This window comes from Sinocyclocheilus anshuiensis, unplaced genomic scaffold, assembly GCF_001515605.1.
Source record: "Sinocyclocheilus anshuiensis isolate Anshui unplaced genomic scaffold, SAMN03320099.WGS_v1.1 scaffold412, whole genome shotgun sequence".
NCBI classification, from domain to species: domain Eukaryota; kingdom Metazoa; phylum Chordata; class Actinopteri; order Cypriniformes; family Cyprinidae; genus Sinocyclocheilus; species Sinocyclocheilus anshuiensis.
The window spans coordinates 2,167,841-2,185,106 of NW_015558661.1; the positions used below are offsets into that span (position 1 = coordinate 2,167,841).

The 17,266-nt window shown below is 37.1% G+C and overlaps 2 protein-coding genes across 2 annotated transcripts in view; both read right to left on the reverse strand.

Moving 5' to 3' along the window:
• LOC107681164 (dihydrolipoyllysine-residue acetyltransferase component of pyruvate dehydrogenase complex, mitochondrial-like) overlaps positions 1-8,398 on the reverse strand; it is a 14,399-nt gene extending 6,001 nt beyond the window's left edge. The window contains exons 1-12 of the mRNA XM_016477359.1: positions 7,929-8,398; positions 6,708-6,809; positions 6,303-6,427; positions 5,540-5,687; positions 5,269-5,395; positions 4,391-4,566; positions 3,888-4,029; positions 3,662-3,729; positions 1,447-1,563; positions 1,239-1,346; positions 1,028-1,146; positions 264-426 (exon numbers count right to left, since the gene is read on the reverse strand). Coding sequence (XP_016332845.1) covers positions 264-426; positions 1,028-1,146; positions 1,239-1,346; positions 1,447-1,563; positions 3,662-3,729; positions 3,888-4,029; positions 4,391-4,566; positions 5,269-5,395; positions 5,540-5,687; positions 6,303-6,427; positions 6,708-6,809; positions 7,929-8,201 — 1,668 coding nt within the window. The 5' untranslated portion in view covers positions 8,202-8,398. The remainder of the gene's footprint in view (positions 1-263; positions 427-1,027; positions 1,147-1,238; positions 1,347-1,446; positions 1,564-3,661; positions 3,730-3,887; positions 4,030-4,390; positions 4,567-5,268; positions 5,396-5,539; positions 5,688-6,302; positions 6,428-6,707; positions 6,810-7,928) is intronic.
• Positions 8,399-8,929: 531 nt separating this feature from the next.
• Positions 8,930-17,266, reverse strand: part of LOC107681173 (centromere/kinetochore protein zw10 homolog) — a 9,259-nt gene continuing 922 nt past the window's right edge. The window contains exons 2-13 of the mRNA XM_016477379.1: positions 15,809-15,968; positions 15,178-15,333; positions 14,881-15,075; positions 13,391-13,527; positions 13,131-13,313; positions 12,810-13,048; positions 11,351-11,422; positions 11,107-11,270; positions 10,576-10,706; positions 10,325-10,456; positions 10,043-10,245; positions 8,930-9,262 (exon numbers count right to left, since the gene is read on the reverse strand). Of these exons, the coding sequence (XP_016332865.1) occupies positions 9,139-9,262; positions 10,043-10,245; positions 10,325-10,456; positions 10,576-10,706; positions 11,107-11,270; positions 11,351-11,422; positions 12,810-13,048; positions 13,131-13,313; positions 13,391-13,527; positions 14,881-15,075; positions 15,178-15,333; positions 15,809-15,968 (1,896 nt within the window). The 3' untranslated portion in view covers positions 8,930-9,138. The remainder of the gene's footprint in view (positions 9,263-10,042; positions 10,246-10,324; positions 10,457-10,575; positions 10,707-11,106; positions 11,271-11,350; positions 11,423-12,809; positions 13,049-13,130; positions 13,314-13,390; positions 13,528-14,880; positions 15,076-15,177; positions 15,334-15,808; positions 15,969-17,266) is intronic.

Here is a 17,266-nt window from a genome sequence, read left to right on the forward strand (position 1 = left end):
CTCGTCACAACCCTAATATATATATATATATATATATATATATATATATACACACACACACACACACACAAAGTAATTACATAAGTATACATAATATATATTTATTAATTTTTTTACTTTTTAGTAAAAAAATATATATTTTTTATTATATTATTAAAAAGTTCAAATGTTAAGAAAGACACAGGTTGTTACAAAACAACACATCATAAAATAATTATTTCTTAAAAAGAATTATATCTTAATTGACCACCTAATATACTCACCTGGAATTCGTGCGGTTGCAGTTTTCCCTCTCGTGCTTTAGCAGCTAATGTGGCTACGTCTTTGCTGATAGTCGCAAGACCCTTAATATGAGCATTAAATACAATGGGAGTGATTAGACCCACAGGCGTACTGACTGCGACACTAACATCCACCACGTGATTTCTGTGTGGAGAGAAAAAAACATTTGATTTTACTGTAATTTCAATGTCACATGAGTTACTTTAAATTTACTGATAATTGCCCTCAAATGGTTAAAGAGCAAGTCATATGGGTTTTTGAAAAATATCTCTTTTGCAGTTTGTAAGGTAGCTATCCTTAAATGAAAACAATCTGCAAAGTTGTTAATCAAAAAAGTGCATGATAAATAAAGATATTGTCTCTCAAAAGAGAGAGTCGATTCTGAATCGCCTTAACGAGTGATTATGGTTTTATGTAAAGGTGCTTTGTCAGTGGTAGCGCTCGCTAACTTGCTCAAGGACTCCTCTCTGTGCCAATCACAGCAGGCTTGGCCAGCTGACCAATCAGAGCAGAGTAGGCTTATGGAAGGGAGGGGTTTGCTCCGAACTTGCTTGGAACGAACCGTTTAGAAATCATTGGCAAATGACTCTAATATTAAATGTATATTCTGAGAAAATTACAATGTTTTCTGACCTTAGATGCATTTAAACCTGTTGTAGGGGACTCCAACACAATATTAGGACACTTTAAAATACCATATGACCTGCTCTTTAAGACCCGATTTGCATTGTGGGAATCCACTCACTGTCTGATGACTGTGTCCATCCAGGAGGAGTTGGCCTCTGGCACCTTTAAACAGGCCAGAGCCGAGGCCTTGATGATGAAGTCATTGACCGAGAGTTTGATGTTATCCGCTTTCACCTCCTGATCATGAGGAAAAGGTACAGTCTAAATTAGGAATACTATAATGTGGAGTTCACTATCACGTCACGGTCATGTGAACTGAGTTCACTCACAGCATTGAGTTCTTTCCTGAGTTCAAGAACCTGGTCCATGTTGACATCGATAGACAAATAATAGTGAGGAATAGTCTGCTTCGACTGCATCAACCTCTGGGCAATCACCTAGATAGCATGGCAGGCAGGAAACAGAGCATTATGGGTAACAAAAGTCTTCACGTATGCATAGAGAATATAAAGTGGTTTCTGTGGTAAGTGGACTCACTCTGCGGATGTTGCTGATGGGGATGTCAGTGAAGGTTCCTGTAGGTACAGCAGCAAAAGCAGGGGTGGCTGGAGGGCTGGGTGTGGGTGCAGCAGGGGTAGGAGCAGCAGCTGGTGTCTGGCGGTATCAAACAGAAACTTTTGTAAAAGAATGAGCATAAAAGATGAAAAAGAAAAGAAGAATGAAAAAGAATTACTTTTACACTTCATTTTTACTACTATAAAAAATACAATACACCGTTTATGTATTTTTTGATAACTTTACTGTATTACAGGAATCTACAGACTTGCATTTTCTAAACTGATTTGGAGGGAATTCTAATAATTTTATTACAAATATTTTATAAAATAAATAATTACATTTAAAAAATTTACATTATATTTCATAAAAGAACATGCCTGGGGTGAGATGCAGTGCTATTTTAGTATTATTTATATACCATTTCATTTTTATAAATATTTTGAATTAGCCTTAAATTTGCTCTTTTTTATTTTTTTTAATTAGCTTTATTTGAATTAACCATTTTTTAATAGTATTAGTTTTGGAAGAATGATAGTAACTGGTGAGATAATTTAAAAACTTCGAAATGGCGGGAATTCTATGGACGTTTGTGCAGCATTATGGTACATAGGCTTTCTCAAAGGCCTTATACCTCCATTTCATTATTGGATGAGCATTACTAGGGCTGTCGGTCAATTAAAATGTTTAATCCAACTAATTATATGGTGCGGTGATTAATTAATCGGAAGCTAAATTTGGCTGTGAAAATACCCACAAAAGATTATTTAAAGCTATTATTGTGTAAAATGAGAAAGTATCAAGTAGACATTACAAATAGTAGCTTTAGAAAAAAATATTGTATTTGATTCAACAAAATTTATTTTCCATAAATTATGGAACATAAAAGAAGATAATTCGTCAGTATTATCTCAGTATTTTTTGTTCATGCAATGAAAGTCAAACAAAACTGGTTTGTTACCAACAGTCTTCAAAATACCTTCTTTTATGTTGCACAAAAGAAAGTAAGTCATTCAGGTTTGAAATGACATGAAGGTGAGTAAATGATGACAGATTTTTTTTGGTGAACTATCCCATTTATTTATTTATTTAAAGGTGCTGTATGTTGGATTGACACCAAGTGGTTGAACTAGGTATTGCAGTCCAAATTCTAAATATCGGAGAGGGTTTTTTTCACAAGGCCCCTCCTCCTCAGACTTGATGCACACGCAGGTTGCCAGATTGACGACACCAACAGAAACGAGCGCACTTGACGATGAATGAAATTAAATACGCTCTGTTTTCCGCCAACTGGCAACCCGGGGTGACGAAATACAATTGGGAAAACTGGCAGTGGGCGGGTTTCACAAACCAAAACAGAGACCGACATTCCGGCCCCGAACGCACATTTTCAAAGGAGAATAACTGACTGTAGCATTGTTTTTCAGATAAACAAGTATGTTAACTTAGCATGTTTCTTAAATATCTGCAAACATATTATGGTACTTTTATGCTTTAGTGGAGTCAAAAACTTACATACAGCACCTTTAATAAATGAAATGATACTCTAAAAAAAGAAACTAAAACTGCCAGCAGGTGGCGGTAAATGTCTTTATGAGTGATTAATTCATGTCGTTCAAACGGCTGATTCATTCAGGAAAGTAAACGGCTCTCTCTATGAATGGGTCTTTGAATCATTGGTTCACTCGATTCGTTCAAAACTAGGATTCATTCAGAAACTTTGCTGTGTTGCTCACAGACGCACATCAGTTCTGCGGTGGCTTAATAGGTAATATTTTCGTTGCCAAAATTGAGCAAAAACACATTGTGTTTAAAATATTACACAATATTAACTTCTTATTCACTGAAATGTTGTATAATATCACATTTGCAACACTCGTGTGATATTGCTCTCACTGGTGGTGTGATATCGCTTATAATGTAATATAAATACGAGACACAGACTCATACAGGGGAATTTTTTGCCCCAGTATCTTGAATTTCAGAGCATAACTGCATTTATGGAGTTGTTGACCCTGCATCAGAGTCAACTGTATGAAATGTAAGATGAGTACAGGTCTAGGGGCGGGGCCAGTGCGTAAACTGTATTAACATTTTAATTGTGTTATTTTTCATAACTAATTAATTAACATGTTAAACTGACAGCTCTAGTAAAAACAACGTTTGTTGGATCTGGTTGCATCAAAATTTGACTTACAGGAGTGGGCTTAGGTGGAACGAAACTGTCGATATCTTTCCTGGTGAGTCTGCCGTCTGGTCCAGTTCCTATGGACATGACAGTAGTATATTCCCATTTCAGTCAGTGTCACATATAAATCACCCATAAATGATACAAGTAAAATTATAAAGTAACACTAATGCCAGAAAGACATCTCCCATACAAAGGAAAGTAACTGACAGAATTAAACACAATCTGCTCCTACCTGTGACTTGGGCGATGTCAATTCCCTTCTCGGCAGCCAGTTTCTTGGCTAGAGGACTGGCAAACACCCTACCCTTCCTAGGAGCAGCGGCAGGTGCTGGGGTGGGAGCTGCTGGAGCTGGTGCTGGCGGTGGGGTGGCCACCTGAGCAGTGAGGTACAGTTTAAAGTCATATATGTAAATCACCTTCTAAAATTATTTCTTTTTTGTTCGGTTAAATATCAAAATTCTGGGTTATAAAAACAGATTAGAACACGTTATGTTTGTTGTGGTTTGTTGTAACTGTAGATTAGCAGTAAGTGCACATGCTAACTATAACCAATCAATTAGTACATAGCTATATAATAATTTTTAAATAAAATCAAATATCTTAATATCTTGCCAGACAAAAAAATTTGTTGTACAGCCACTCCCACAAAACTGGCATGGCATGATCGCAGAATTTCAAATCACTGCAAATATACATAAATATATACATAAATATACATAAACATAATTACATTACCGGTGTGGGAGCAGGAGGTGGGCTTGTAGCCACCCCTGTCTCTACATAGTCAGCGAACGTGCTAATGTCGGATTCCTTTTCCACAATGATACAGAGAGGAGTGCCAAGAGGAACGTCCCTGGTGCCCTCAGCAATCAATATCTTAGCCAGGTAACCCTCCTCCTGTACCTCAAAACCTGAAAATCACAGGAAGAAATTACTTTACATGATGTTGTTAATGTAGACAACATCTACATGTTGTTAAATATGGTTTATGCATATACATTTGACTGTGTATGAATATGCAATATATTTATTTATATATAAATATACACTACCATTGAAACGTTTGGGGTCAGTATGTTTTTTTTATTAATACTTCTATTTAGCAGGGATGCATTAACATGCTTAAAAGTGACAGAAAAGATGTTCATAATGTTACAAAAGATTTTTTTTATTTAAATGCTGTCCTTTTGAATTTTCCACTCATGAAAGAATCCTGAAAAAAATATTTCCAAATATAAGCACCAAATCAGCATATTAGAATGATTTCTGAAGGATCATGTGACACTGAAGACTGGAGTTATGGCTGCTGAAAATTCAGCTTTGCCATCACAGAAATAAATTACATTTTAAACTGTAATAATATTGCAGAGTATTACAGTTTTTCACTGTATTTTTGATCAAATTATTGCTGCCTTGGTGAGACTTCTTAAAAAAAACAAAAAAACTTTTGAAATAATGCTGTAACCACTGTTGAGTGCGACCAATGATCAATGACCAAATCTGCCAAACCTAAATATGTGATTACAGTCTAGCCATAAACCTATAAAAATCACCATGTCCATAATTAGAAATTGTTATCTATATGCTTAAAGGCAAAATAATTGACAATTTACCGATTGTTGCCTTATCCGTCTCGATTTCAGCCAGCAGGTCTCCCTCACCGAGTTTCTCACCCACCTTCTTCTCCCAGCGCTGCACGGTGCCCATAGTCATGGTGGGGGAGAGAGCTGGGAGAAGAATCTAATGAAAGCAAGACAGAAAGTCAATAATAGCAGGAAAGCATATGCTTGCATATGCTTAAACTGGCCAATATTCCAAATATTTTTACTTCAGAATTAGTAATTCAGTTTGTAGTCATTTTCATATTTGGTCAACATCTCATACTTTCATGTGAGGTGGGAAGGAGCTTCCAGGAACTTGTGGTGAAGCAGGAGCAGCAGCAGGCGCTGCTGGAGGGGGAGGGGCAGCTGCAGGGGCGGAGCTAGCGATTTTATCCAATGTAAGGTCCTTAAATGCAGGGATGAGGTCAGGACTAAAGGTCAAAGGATAGATGACGTATATTAGGTGGGAAAATATCAAACATACATTCTATTTCACATACACACAGATATCAAACATGCAACTTTATTAGGGCTGCACGATAAATCGCATGCGATATTTAGTGCGCATCTTGTCAGAAAGCCGGTTCTGTAATCAGCGGTAAATCTCCATCACCTGCGGGCTTTCACATTGAGCAGCATTAACTACACAGAGCCGTTGTTCACTGACAAGCTGCGCAAAAAATCGCGCGAATATGAACGTGGTTTTGCGCAGCTCGTCAGTGAACAATGGCTCTGTGTAGGTGATGGAGATTTACCGTTGATTACAGAACCGGCTTTACTGATAAGATGCGCGTTAAATATTGCATGCGATTTATCGTGCAGCCCTAAACTTTATGCTTTCATAAAAAGCCAAGATCAAGAAACATTTAGGTACATCACTAAGCCCTTTTTTATGATGCATCGTTTCTCTGTGGTACCACAAAACTGATAGGAAAGTTTCCTCTCATTATTTTACATTATTAAGGACATTATGCAATATGTATACAGCAAACAGCAGATCTTATGATGCTCTGTATCTTGGCAGTGCAGGTAAAAATGATGCTTACTTGTCAACTGTAATGCAAATGACAGCTCCAATGGCCACATCTCTTGTACCCTGAGGGACCAAGATCTTGGCAAGGTAACACTCCTCCAGCATTTCAAATCCAACCGTAGCCTTGTCTGTTTCAACCTGACCAAATCAAAACAGAATAGGTAGAATATAGAATTATACCATGGGGCTGTTGAGCGTTTGATTCTGATTGGTTGACAGGTGCTCCAAGGTGCCATGCTCCATGCCGTTGCCTCATTACCATGTCAGATGTACATTCATATTCAAACATTCAACAGCTGTCATCAATTATTACTTAATCTTGTCATCACTATTAAACTATTAAGTGTCATTTTAAAAGCTGAATATTGATAGGAGTCTGTGGCTTTGTCTTGTTGGTAAAAAGCTGAATGTGTCTCACCTCAGCGATCAAATCTCCCTCATTGATTTTGTCTCCTTCTTTTTTCTCCCAGCGTGCAATAGTGCCCATCTGCATAGTGGGGGACAAAGCGGGTAGTTCCACCTGAAATAGAATGAATTAGGTTAAATTAACAGAAAGTTGGGAGCATTTCGCATGAATGACTATAAATTCTTCTCATAGAATGAAATACATTAACAGTCAGAAGTTTGACTTCTGATCAGGTTGATCACATAACACTGAAGACTGAAGTAATGGCTGTTGAAAATTCAGCTTTACTGTCACAGGAATAAATTACATTTTTAAATACATTAAAATAGAAAAGTTATTTTAAATTCTTACATTTTTGTACAATATTACATTTTTAATGCATTTTTTTTTTATTAATAAATGCAGCTTTTGTGAACATAAGAGATAATTAAAAATCGTAATTATTAGTGTAAATGATCTGCATTGAAATGGTAGTTCAACAGTTCTGTTGTTGTTTACTGTGATGTAAGATCATGATATTGAGGATTCCCACAACTTCCAAATAATGAATTTCCATGACTTCTGCCTGCTTTTTTTTTTTTTGAATAAGGATTTTTATTTATTTTATGGAGACTGGACTCACAAACAGCAATTTCAAGCTGATAAAATGGTTTAGAGCTGAGTATAATAAATGTATAATCATTATGGAAATGAGCACTTTCCTTATAATTTAATTATTTTCTAAGCATGGAAATCTATGACTGCTACTAAGACTCAATATTTAGATTATTATTAAATCATATGAGACTGTTCTGCTGTCTCGTGAGATATACAGGCATATCAACATGGACCTCTGACAGCTCACATAATTCATGACATATATATATATATATATATATATATATCACCACAGCCCCGCTTTAACATCTTGAAGGTGACATCAACAGAAGAAACGCACTGATGCGCTATATCAGGACTCAGTTCACCCCAAAATTTTGAAATAATTTTATTCTCCCTAATGTTTTCCAAATCTGTGTGACTTAATTTATTCAGCGGAGCACAAAAAGAGATGACAGATGGCACAATGAAAGTGAACGATGACTGAGGCAGTCATTATGTAGAAAAAGATGCAATGAAAGTCAACAGCGACTGAGGCTGTCAGTCTCCAACATCTCCTTTTGTGTTCCACTGGAAAAAAAAGCAAGTCAAACGGGGGTGGAAGCACATAATAATATTAGTTAGCCCTTAGCTTACCTTCTGATGTGGTGGCAGACTGTACATTCGCATGCTTTGACTGGAACTAGCCGTCTGGCTTCGCAAGACCCATGATCTCTTACTGAGGATGCTGTTGAACACACACCGACCGTGACACAAGATCCGGGTCCGGGCCGGGCCGCTGGAGTGGTATCGCTTGAGATGATGGCATGATAGCGGTCCGGATCGTGGACTAGCAGCAGCAGGGCCCGACAGGACACTGGGCCGGGTGAGCCTGGATGATGGACGCACTCGCAGCGCTAAACGCAACATTTTGACCGTGATGACCCCTGTAAAACTACGCTGGATTTGAGTAAGGCCACTCTGGTATCAGAATATCTGACACCTGTGCTAGAGGTGGCGGTCTGTTCCCCCCAAAACGTCCCGAACAACCTCACTTTCCAATGACCTCCCCACTCCAAAACATCCCACTTTACGACAGTCTCCTTCGCTTCGTCCTCCTCTGTGACGCACAAGGGTTGCCAGATAATCTTTGGGTGATACACAAAACCTTCCTTTTAAATTTTCTCATGAACGAGAGAATATTTAATCGCAAATTATAACTATGATCAATACGAAGTGCTTAACACTTGACAATCTTCACGTATCCTTTGTGAAATATGAATCAGGTTACGAAGTTATATGGGTATTTTATTGAACAGGTGTATTATTATGAGGGACTGGGGGAGTATAGTTTTAAATACATGGCAACCTTCAAGCTGTCAAAGCCGGTGTCGTAAACTGTCAAGCAAGCGTTGACGTAAAAGCGCCGTCAAGTAAGTTAAACTATCCACGCCTCCTTTTCAAATCTGTCTGGATCACTTCGCATTTTACATTGCTAATGTATTGTGACTCAAATTAATATTTTAAAGCATGACCCTTTTCCATTTTGTAGCCTTTAAAGGTTTACCCATAAATAAAACGTACACTCCCTCGTGTCGTTCAATCTCCCCCCCCCTTATATCTTCCATAAAACAAAATAAATTGAAAAACTTAGCCTAAAACAAGACTATATGCAATTGCTGCATTTTATTGAGGTATTTTTCAAGTATTCATATACTGATAACAGGGCATACTGATAAGAGAGCAGGCATGTGCTTAGAAAAGCATTTATTGTAATGCATCTTTCAGCAAAATAGAAAAATATAGAATACAATATATGTAAGGAAAAGCCCCAAGTAGTGTTATTTTGCATTGGTCCTTTGGCTGTTTATTTGACGATTTTAGCGAGGGCTGCTGCTCGTCTTTCTGTGTTCTTGAACAGGGCTCGAATAAGGCTCTTCATCTCATTACAGGAGAACTCCACTGCCAAAGGTCCTTTCCCCTCTGCCCACCTAAATAAGAAGAAAAATGTTTAATGTGAGCTCCAATTAAATCTATGAACTCGATACATAATCCTAAAAAAATTAATGAAAAGCTAATAAAGGAATTACAGACAATTTCCCTTAAAGGGGTCATATGATGCTTTTTTAAAGATCATTATTTTGTGTATTTGGTGTAACAGAATATGTTGACATGCTTTAATGTTCAAAAAACACATTATTTTTCAAATACTGTACATTATTGTAGGTCCTCTATGCCCCGCCTCTCTCAAACGCTTCGTTTTCTACAAACTCCCTCCTTCCGACAAGCGCAGTCTGCTCTGATTGGCCAGCTGACCCAGTGCATTGTGATTGGCCGAACACCACAAGCACTCGTCAGAAATGTAACGCCCCTTACCATAATCGCGAGCTTCATCTTTCAAAATAAATGTAAAGACAGTAAATAATGTCATTAGTTTTACCATCAGTTCAAGCCCGAAAGGGGAACAGACACAGTAATGATGCAGTACACAAGCTGCGGTTAAGACAACTGACTCCACTTTGATGTGACGCTGTCTCTCTCGTGACCTAGATATGTGGGGGCGTGTTAGAACGAGCCGTTTTAGGGGGGTGTGGCAGAGTCTTAACTTTTATAAAGAATATCTCTTTGGTTTTGAGACTTTAGTCTTTGCAACTTCAGGGATCTTATCTATTCACGAACAGCTTGTAACACTCCAAAGAGAAAGGAAAACTTGAAATCGCATCATATGACCCCTTTAAAATTAACCATATATAAAAGATTAAGTGTATCACCTGTCCACGATCTCCTGTAGATTAGCATTTAGCACCATGGAGATCTCTTTTAAGGTCATCCATTTCTTAACATAGACTGGAACCTCTTCTTGATATTTTTTGTTCTTGTTTTCATCCGGCAATGGATTGAAGACCAGCGGCCCTTCCTCTATGATGGTTTGGCATAGTGTTCGCAGTCGCTCACCATCCACGTTAGAGATGTCCTGGAATGAGAGCACTTGGTTTACACCTCAAACAGTTAAGTGGTGTCCCCAAAAACAACAGCATTATGTATTGCCTTACCTCCAGCATCATAATTTTGTTAATCAGCTCTGATATTGCAGTATTGAGGAGAGTCCCAATGGCTTTGCAGTATATGTTCACAGGCAAGACATCTTGCCAAACTTTTCCCAACCTCCTCAGCTGATGAATTACCTAAAATAAACAATAGCAATAAAACATCAGTGACAAGCACTCTAGGCACAAATATGCTTATATACTGGTATCTAAATACAAGTAGCAAAACCCAGTGAATTTGTGGTGTTTGATCATACTTGTCTGATAGCCTTGCTGGCTACAGAGTAATTGTCTTCATCATCCAAGTTGGAGAAGTTACGTGCAGTGGACAGTCTCTCCAACATCTCAGCTTTTTGAACGTTCATTTGTGCCACAAAACACCGAGCACCTTGTTTAAAAACAGAACCGCCCCCCCCCCCCATAAAATAAGCATCTCATCTTGAAAATTGCTATGTACACTACTGTTCAAAAGGTTGGGGTTGGTAAGATTTTACAGCTCAACAAGGCTGCATTTATTTGATCAAAAATATAGTAAAAGCAGTAATATTGTGAAATATTATAATTTAAAATGACTGTTTTCTATTTGAATATGTTTTCAAATGTAATTTATTCCTGTGATGACAAGGCTGAATCATTCAGAAATCATTCTAATATACTGTTTGGTATCGTTTCGTTTTGAAATGAACTATACTGAATTGTTATTCATTGTTAATTGTAATGCTGAATAAAAGTATTAATTTCTCACTGACCAGTTTGAACAGTATCATAAAATGTCAGTGTGCCCTCACCTAGTCTTCTGAAGCCTGGGACCAAGTCTACAAAATAAGCCACTCCGTCTTTCAAAGGAAGGTGAGGTTTAAACTGGAAACCCAAGGTTAAAAGGTGGTGAGCAATGAACATGCAGTTATTGTGTTGGATTGCAGCCAAGTGAGGCAACTTCAGGAAGTTGTCCCTAAGTTATGAAAACAGAATCACATTAAAAACAAACAGTATAGCAAGAATACTGCAATTACAAAAAAGACATCAGCTTACTTGTGATATGTAGGCACAACATCATAGAATAGGTGAAAAATGTTTCTGACAGTGTAGAAAAGCTGGACTGCACTGCAAAAAAAAAAAAAAAAAAAGACCACAAATTTATGAAGTTCAGCAATTACAGCTTCCAAATGGACATAAAAACATACAGTATCTGCTAGGGATGCAACGAATTTTCGGCCGAATTATTATTAAAGAGATTAACAGACATTATTATTAAAGAGAAAAATGGCTCAAATAACGAGCCGAGAAAAAAATAAAAATAAATATATATACAGCAGTGTTCAGCGCGCAGGTTTCACTCTCCTCGTCACTGCTCTGCTCAATATTCCACTCTACGAATGTGCGTTTCGCACATGTACCACTCATACTCAATGGAAAAGCAAAGTCCGCTCAAATACAGGATATTTCTTTGTAGTATATTTGTTCCTGTCTGCAATAGCGCTACTGTGCTGTAATATGGCAAAGCTGGTAAAATGACTACTCTCTCGTGACGCTCTGCTCACTGATAATAATAGCTTTGTAGGATTATACATTATTTGGATAATTAGTTAAAAAAAAAGTTGTATCTGATTATGTTGCATGGAACTGAATAAAAATAATATAGTGATATTTAATATTAAGGTAACACTTTACAATAAGGTTCCATTAGTTAGTGTTAATGTAGCCTATTAACTAACATGAACAATACATTTATTACAGTATTTATTCATCAGTTGTTCACTGTTAGTTCATGTTAATTCAGAGTGCATTAACTGTTAAAGAGCACAACTGTTGATTTTAATAGTAAATGTTGAAATTAACATTAACTAAGATTTAAAGAAAAAGATTAAAGACATTACCTTATTGTAATGTGTTACTAATATTAATATAAATTCTGTCCAATTTTATTGTTACTTTCAGTAAAAAGTATGTTGTGTTTTTTAAATTCAGTATCATTAAAATTGAGTTAAGTCTTACAAAATTACTTTGGATCTTCGGTTTCGGTTTTCGGCCAAGTGCATCCAGAATTTTCGGTTTTGTCCCAGAATTTTCATTTCGGTGCATCCCTAGTATATGCTTAAAGGGATAGTTCACCCAAAAATGAAAATTTGATGTTTATCTGCTTACCCCCAGGGCATCCAAGATGTGGGTGACTTTGTTTCTTCAGGAGAACACAAACGCAGATTTTGAACTCAAACCATTGCAGTCTATCAGTCTTATAATGTAAGTGGATGGGAATCACGGCTTTGGGAGTCAAAAAAACATACACAAACAAAACCAAATTAAACCCTGACTTACATTATAAGACTGATAGACTGCAACGGTTTGAGTTCAAAATCTGCATTTGTGTTCTCCTGAAGAAACAAAGTCACCTACATCTTGGATGCCCTGGGGGTAAGCAGATAAACATCAAATTTTCATTTTTGGGTGAACTATCCCTTTAATTGTAGTGTCTGTAATGCCTGCTACGTACCACTGGGGTGAGCTGCCCACCACCTCAGACAGAGTTTGAATGGCAAGCTCCATGAGCTGCTGCACTGACTCACTAATGCGACACACAGGTAGGCACAGAGTGTTGGGACTCAGCTGCTTCTCGTTTTCAAGGCTCTGCTGATCATAATGGGCCCTTTTCTTACTAGACTCCTTCCTCTCCTTCTCTCCTCCACTGGAACTTGGTAGTTTAGGGATAGAGAGTTTATACTCTGGAGTGATCTGGATGAGAAGAGCATATAGAAGCCTGTAATTAAAATCTTTTATAGCTTAATTAACATTAGAGAATTTGAAGAGGTCTTACTTTCACTGTGTTGTGCATCTCAGATGTCATCAGTTTCCGTGCAGCCACAATGACATCTTGGCATTTTTTGCTTGCAAAGTGGCAGTTGATGTTCCTGGCGTATTTTAAGAGGTCCGTTGAGTCCCCTATGAGGTAGCCCATTTCTTTCAGACTGCTCTCGAAATCTTCAGTCTGTTTAATGACCTGAGAATACAATTGAATATTGTATTACAAAGAATGCTGCACAGTTGTCATATGCTGACAGATCCTTGCAGTCTTACCTCGCTATACTCAGCTAGCTGACTACTGTTAGCCGGTATGGAATGAACCAGGCATTCACGAATGATGCATTCAGACATCTCCTCCCATATCAGGTCTCCTAAAATCTCAGACACTTTCTTTTCATCTATAGACACATCTGAAGAAAAAAAAACAACAAAAAAAAAACACACACAATCATCAGCCTACTTCAACCTTTTTTAAGACCACTTGTTAGACAACGTAACGTACTAGGGACTCCCCACTATATTTTGTATAAAACAGAGTTTTGCATTTTATGCCTGACCAATAATAACATGCATATAGCATAATAACACTTAAAGAGTTAATTGACATACATAGAATGAAACAAACACAGACACTTGTGCATGCTAGAACACACCTGATTGGTTCTAGTGTTGTGTGATGTTTACCATATGTTATTTGCTTTATGTATGTGTTTAAATGTGAAAAAAATCCTAAATGAAATTTGTTTATTATATAAAGCAACCAAATCTCTTCACAAGGCTTGGATTAAACTGCTCGAATCATGGATTAGTTTAAAGGGTTAGCTCACCCAAAAATTAAAATTCTGTCATTAATTACTCACCCTCATGTCGTTCCAAACCCGTAAGACCTTCGTTCATCTTCGGAACACAAATTAAGATATTTTTGATGAAATCTGACAGCTCTCTGACCCTCCATAGATAGCAAGGATATTACCACGATCAAGGCACAGAAACGTAGCAAGGACATCGGTGAAATAGTCCACATGACATCAGTGGTTCAACTGTAATTTTACGAAGCTACGAGAATACTTTTTGTGCGCAAAGAAAACAATAATAACATAATTTATTCAGTAATTCTTCTCCCCCCGAGTTACCGTCTTCCGCCATTTTGGAGAGTACCCCAGAATGTAATCAGCTTCAAAAAAATACGGTTGAACCCCTGATGTCACGTGGACTATTTCACCAATGTCCTTGATACGTTTCTGTGCCTTGATCGTGGTAATATCCTTGCTGTCTATGGAGGGTCGGAGAGCTCACGGGATGCATCAAAAATATCTTAATTTGTGTTCCAAAGATGAACGAAGGTCTTATGGGTTTGGAACGACATGAGGGTGAGTGATTAATGACAGAATTTTCATTTTTTGGTGAACTATCCCTTTAATAAGGCCTTAGTTAAAATTAGTTTGGAAAGACACGAGCTTGAGTAATTGATGACAGAATTTTCATTTTGAAAGTTATATAATTGTATTAATTAAAAATATAAATACGTAATAAAGTTATATAATAGTAATAATTAAATGTTATGTACAGATTTTGTGGGGGCTTCTGAAACTTTAAAGCTTAAAGTTAACTTATTAATAATTAATATTGCATTTTCATTTTTTTTTATTATTTAGAGATCACACAATAAGACCGCTAGCATAGTGTACGCATTGTAATTATTAGTCATGACTACAATGTCTATGGTAAACAGAATCAACTTTTTTGGTCACCAAAAAACTTACCAAAAAGGTGTTCATGTAGTGTTTTAAGCACGGTGAGCACTTTGGTATAAACCTGGCTGGGATCAGGATGCTCTGCTTTGGTTTCTGTACACTGCAGGCTCAAGACAGCGCCCTGCTCCGGCTGACTGCTCACTTCAACCACCAACGAGGGGTATATGATCAGAGGCTTCAGCATGTACTTAAACAACACTTGCCCTAAAGGATTGACAAAGAGTCAGGCAGTCAACTTACAGACCAAAATGTGAACAAATCGATCTAGAGGTACAAATAAGCTGTAACACCAAAACGTATTCTTACCAAAGAGTTTAATCTTTTTATGAAGCTCTCCTTGAATGGAGAGGGCTTGGAGAATGCTGGGGAGAAGGGCATGTGGGACAGATTCATCTCCCTTAGAACCTCCTCTGTTCAAATGAAGTGCTGTCTTCAGGAAAGACTTCACACTAGTGAGCACGGCTGAGAAAAAAAAAATAGAAATCAAAACTAATTAGATCACCAAACAGAGACAGAATGTTCTTAAAGATACCATTTTTTTCTAGTCAGATACCAGCAACGGAGCTTTTCTTCTGTATTGTGACATATATCGGAATGAAACTGATTATTGAAGAAAAATAAATAAATTGTACGCTGGGGACTTCCATTGGTTCAATCCATTGATTGTTAAATGAATGGAGGCAGATCTGATTGTGAGTTTGCGGTCGATTACAAGAGAGGGACGGGTTTAAGCAAATTAAATGATTGGAGAGATCGGCATTTACCACCAGAGACAAGTCTGTCCTTTCACTGGAAGACTGAGATATGACATTTGAAACAAAAGTAAAAACAAAAATGAGACATTCATGTTTGAATTGGTCACAATAAGATCAACAACATGCGTTACAGAGAGGGTGAATTTTCATTTCATGCCAGCTTTAAAGTAAAACATAGTTACTTTTAGTGGAAGGAAGTTTCCAGACTGCCAGTTTCTGCCACTCTTCCCCAAGGTGGTAGGTGAGATTCTCTCTCTGTATTGTGATCTCTGAGCTGAGGGCATGAACTAAAGGCAACTCTGTGTCTTTCCAGGCTTTCAGGGCATCGACACTAGCTCGTGCCTGTATAATGCAAGTAGGAATATGTGATTAAGACATTGTATAGTAATTCATAGGGCTGTTAATCGACCAAAATACTATTCAAATTAATTACATATGCCAATAAATTAATACAATTTGGGGAGATGTTGAACTGGATGAGGAAAAGCCCTAATTTTTTTTTTATAATTAAAAATTAAATATACAATTAATTAATAAACCTGTTAAACTCACAGGGTGGTAATATGATTAGGGCTGTCGCGATTCATCGATTTTATTAGACTATTCGATTTTTACAAATCCTCGACTTCATTTTGCTCTCGTCGACTAACTGGCAAAATACCGGAAGGCATGGTCCAGTATGAGATTCTGACGGTATGATACCCTTAGATAAAAATATCACGGTTTCACGGTATTGCGATTACAGCTCTAAAATATGTTATTTTTAAATGTCTGGGAAACGACTCTATTGTTTATAATACATTATGTATTTGAACTGTTTTGTTCAATAAAACCATATGATTTCTTGCTTTTGATACTTTATTTGAACTAATTATTATTGCCTCATTGATATTATATATGTATTTTAAGTAATATTAAAGGCTATTGTTCACTTACATCTATTTTTATTACCACAAAAAAATTAATTATAATTATAGGGCACTAAGGGAAACATACAGACAACACATGCATATACCAGATACATTTGTAACTGATTGATTATAGTCTAAATAAAGAAAAATGTCTTTATGTGTGTGTGTTATGTGTATTTTGAGCATGTTGTAGTGTGCTGGTCAGCCAGGCCGTTGGTGCCTGGCACCGGGGGTCATTTACGTCTCTTTGGAATGTGTTTGAAGTCCGATGGAGAGACCAGAGAGTTGATCGGTTTAGCATCTTGATAATGGGGGAAATCCATTGGCAATTTAGCACCCATATAACTGTAGAATATGGGGCCAGGTCTGTAATTTATATGCAAATGACAAAAGGTTCTTTAAGACAAAGTCCCAACTAGGCATGGGCCGGTATGAGATTCTGACGGTATGATAACCTTAGATAAAAAAAATATATCACGGTTTCACGGTATTGTGATATTTTTAAATGTCTGGGTAAAACAAAAAATTTTTTTTTTCCACTGAACACAATACATTTTATTTTTAAGAAACATAGAACATTTTGGAACACTCTATAAACATGACAGGCTAAATAATTAAAATAATTGAATTCTTCGTAATTAAATTAAGTGCAGTCACTTAAGGGGAAGTCGTGGCCTAATGGTTAGAGAGTCGGACTCGTAACCCAAAGGTTGCGAGTTCGAGTCTCTG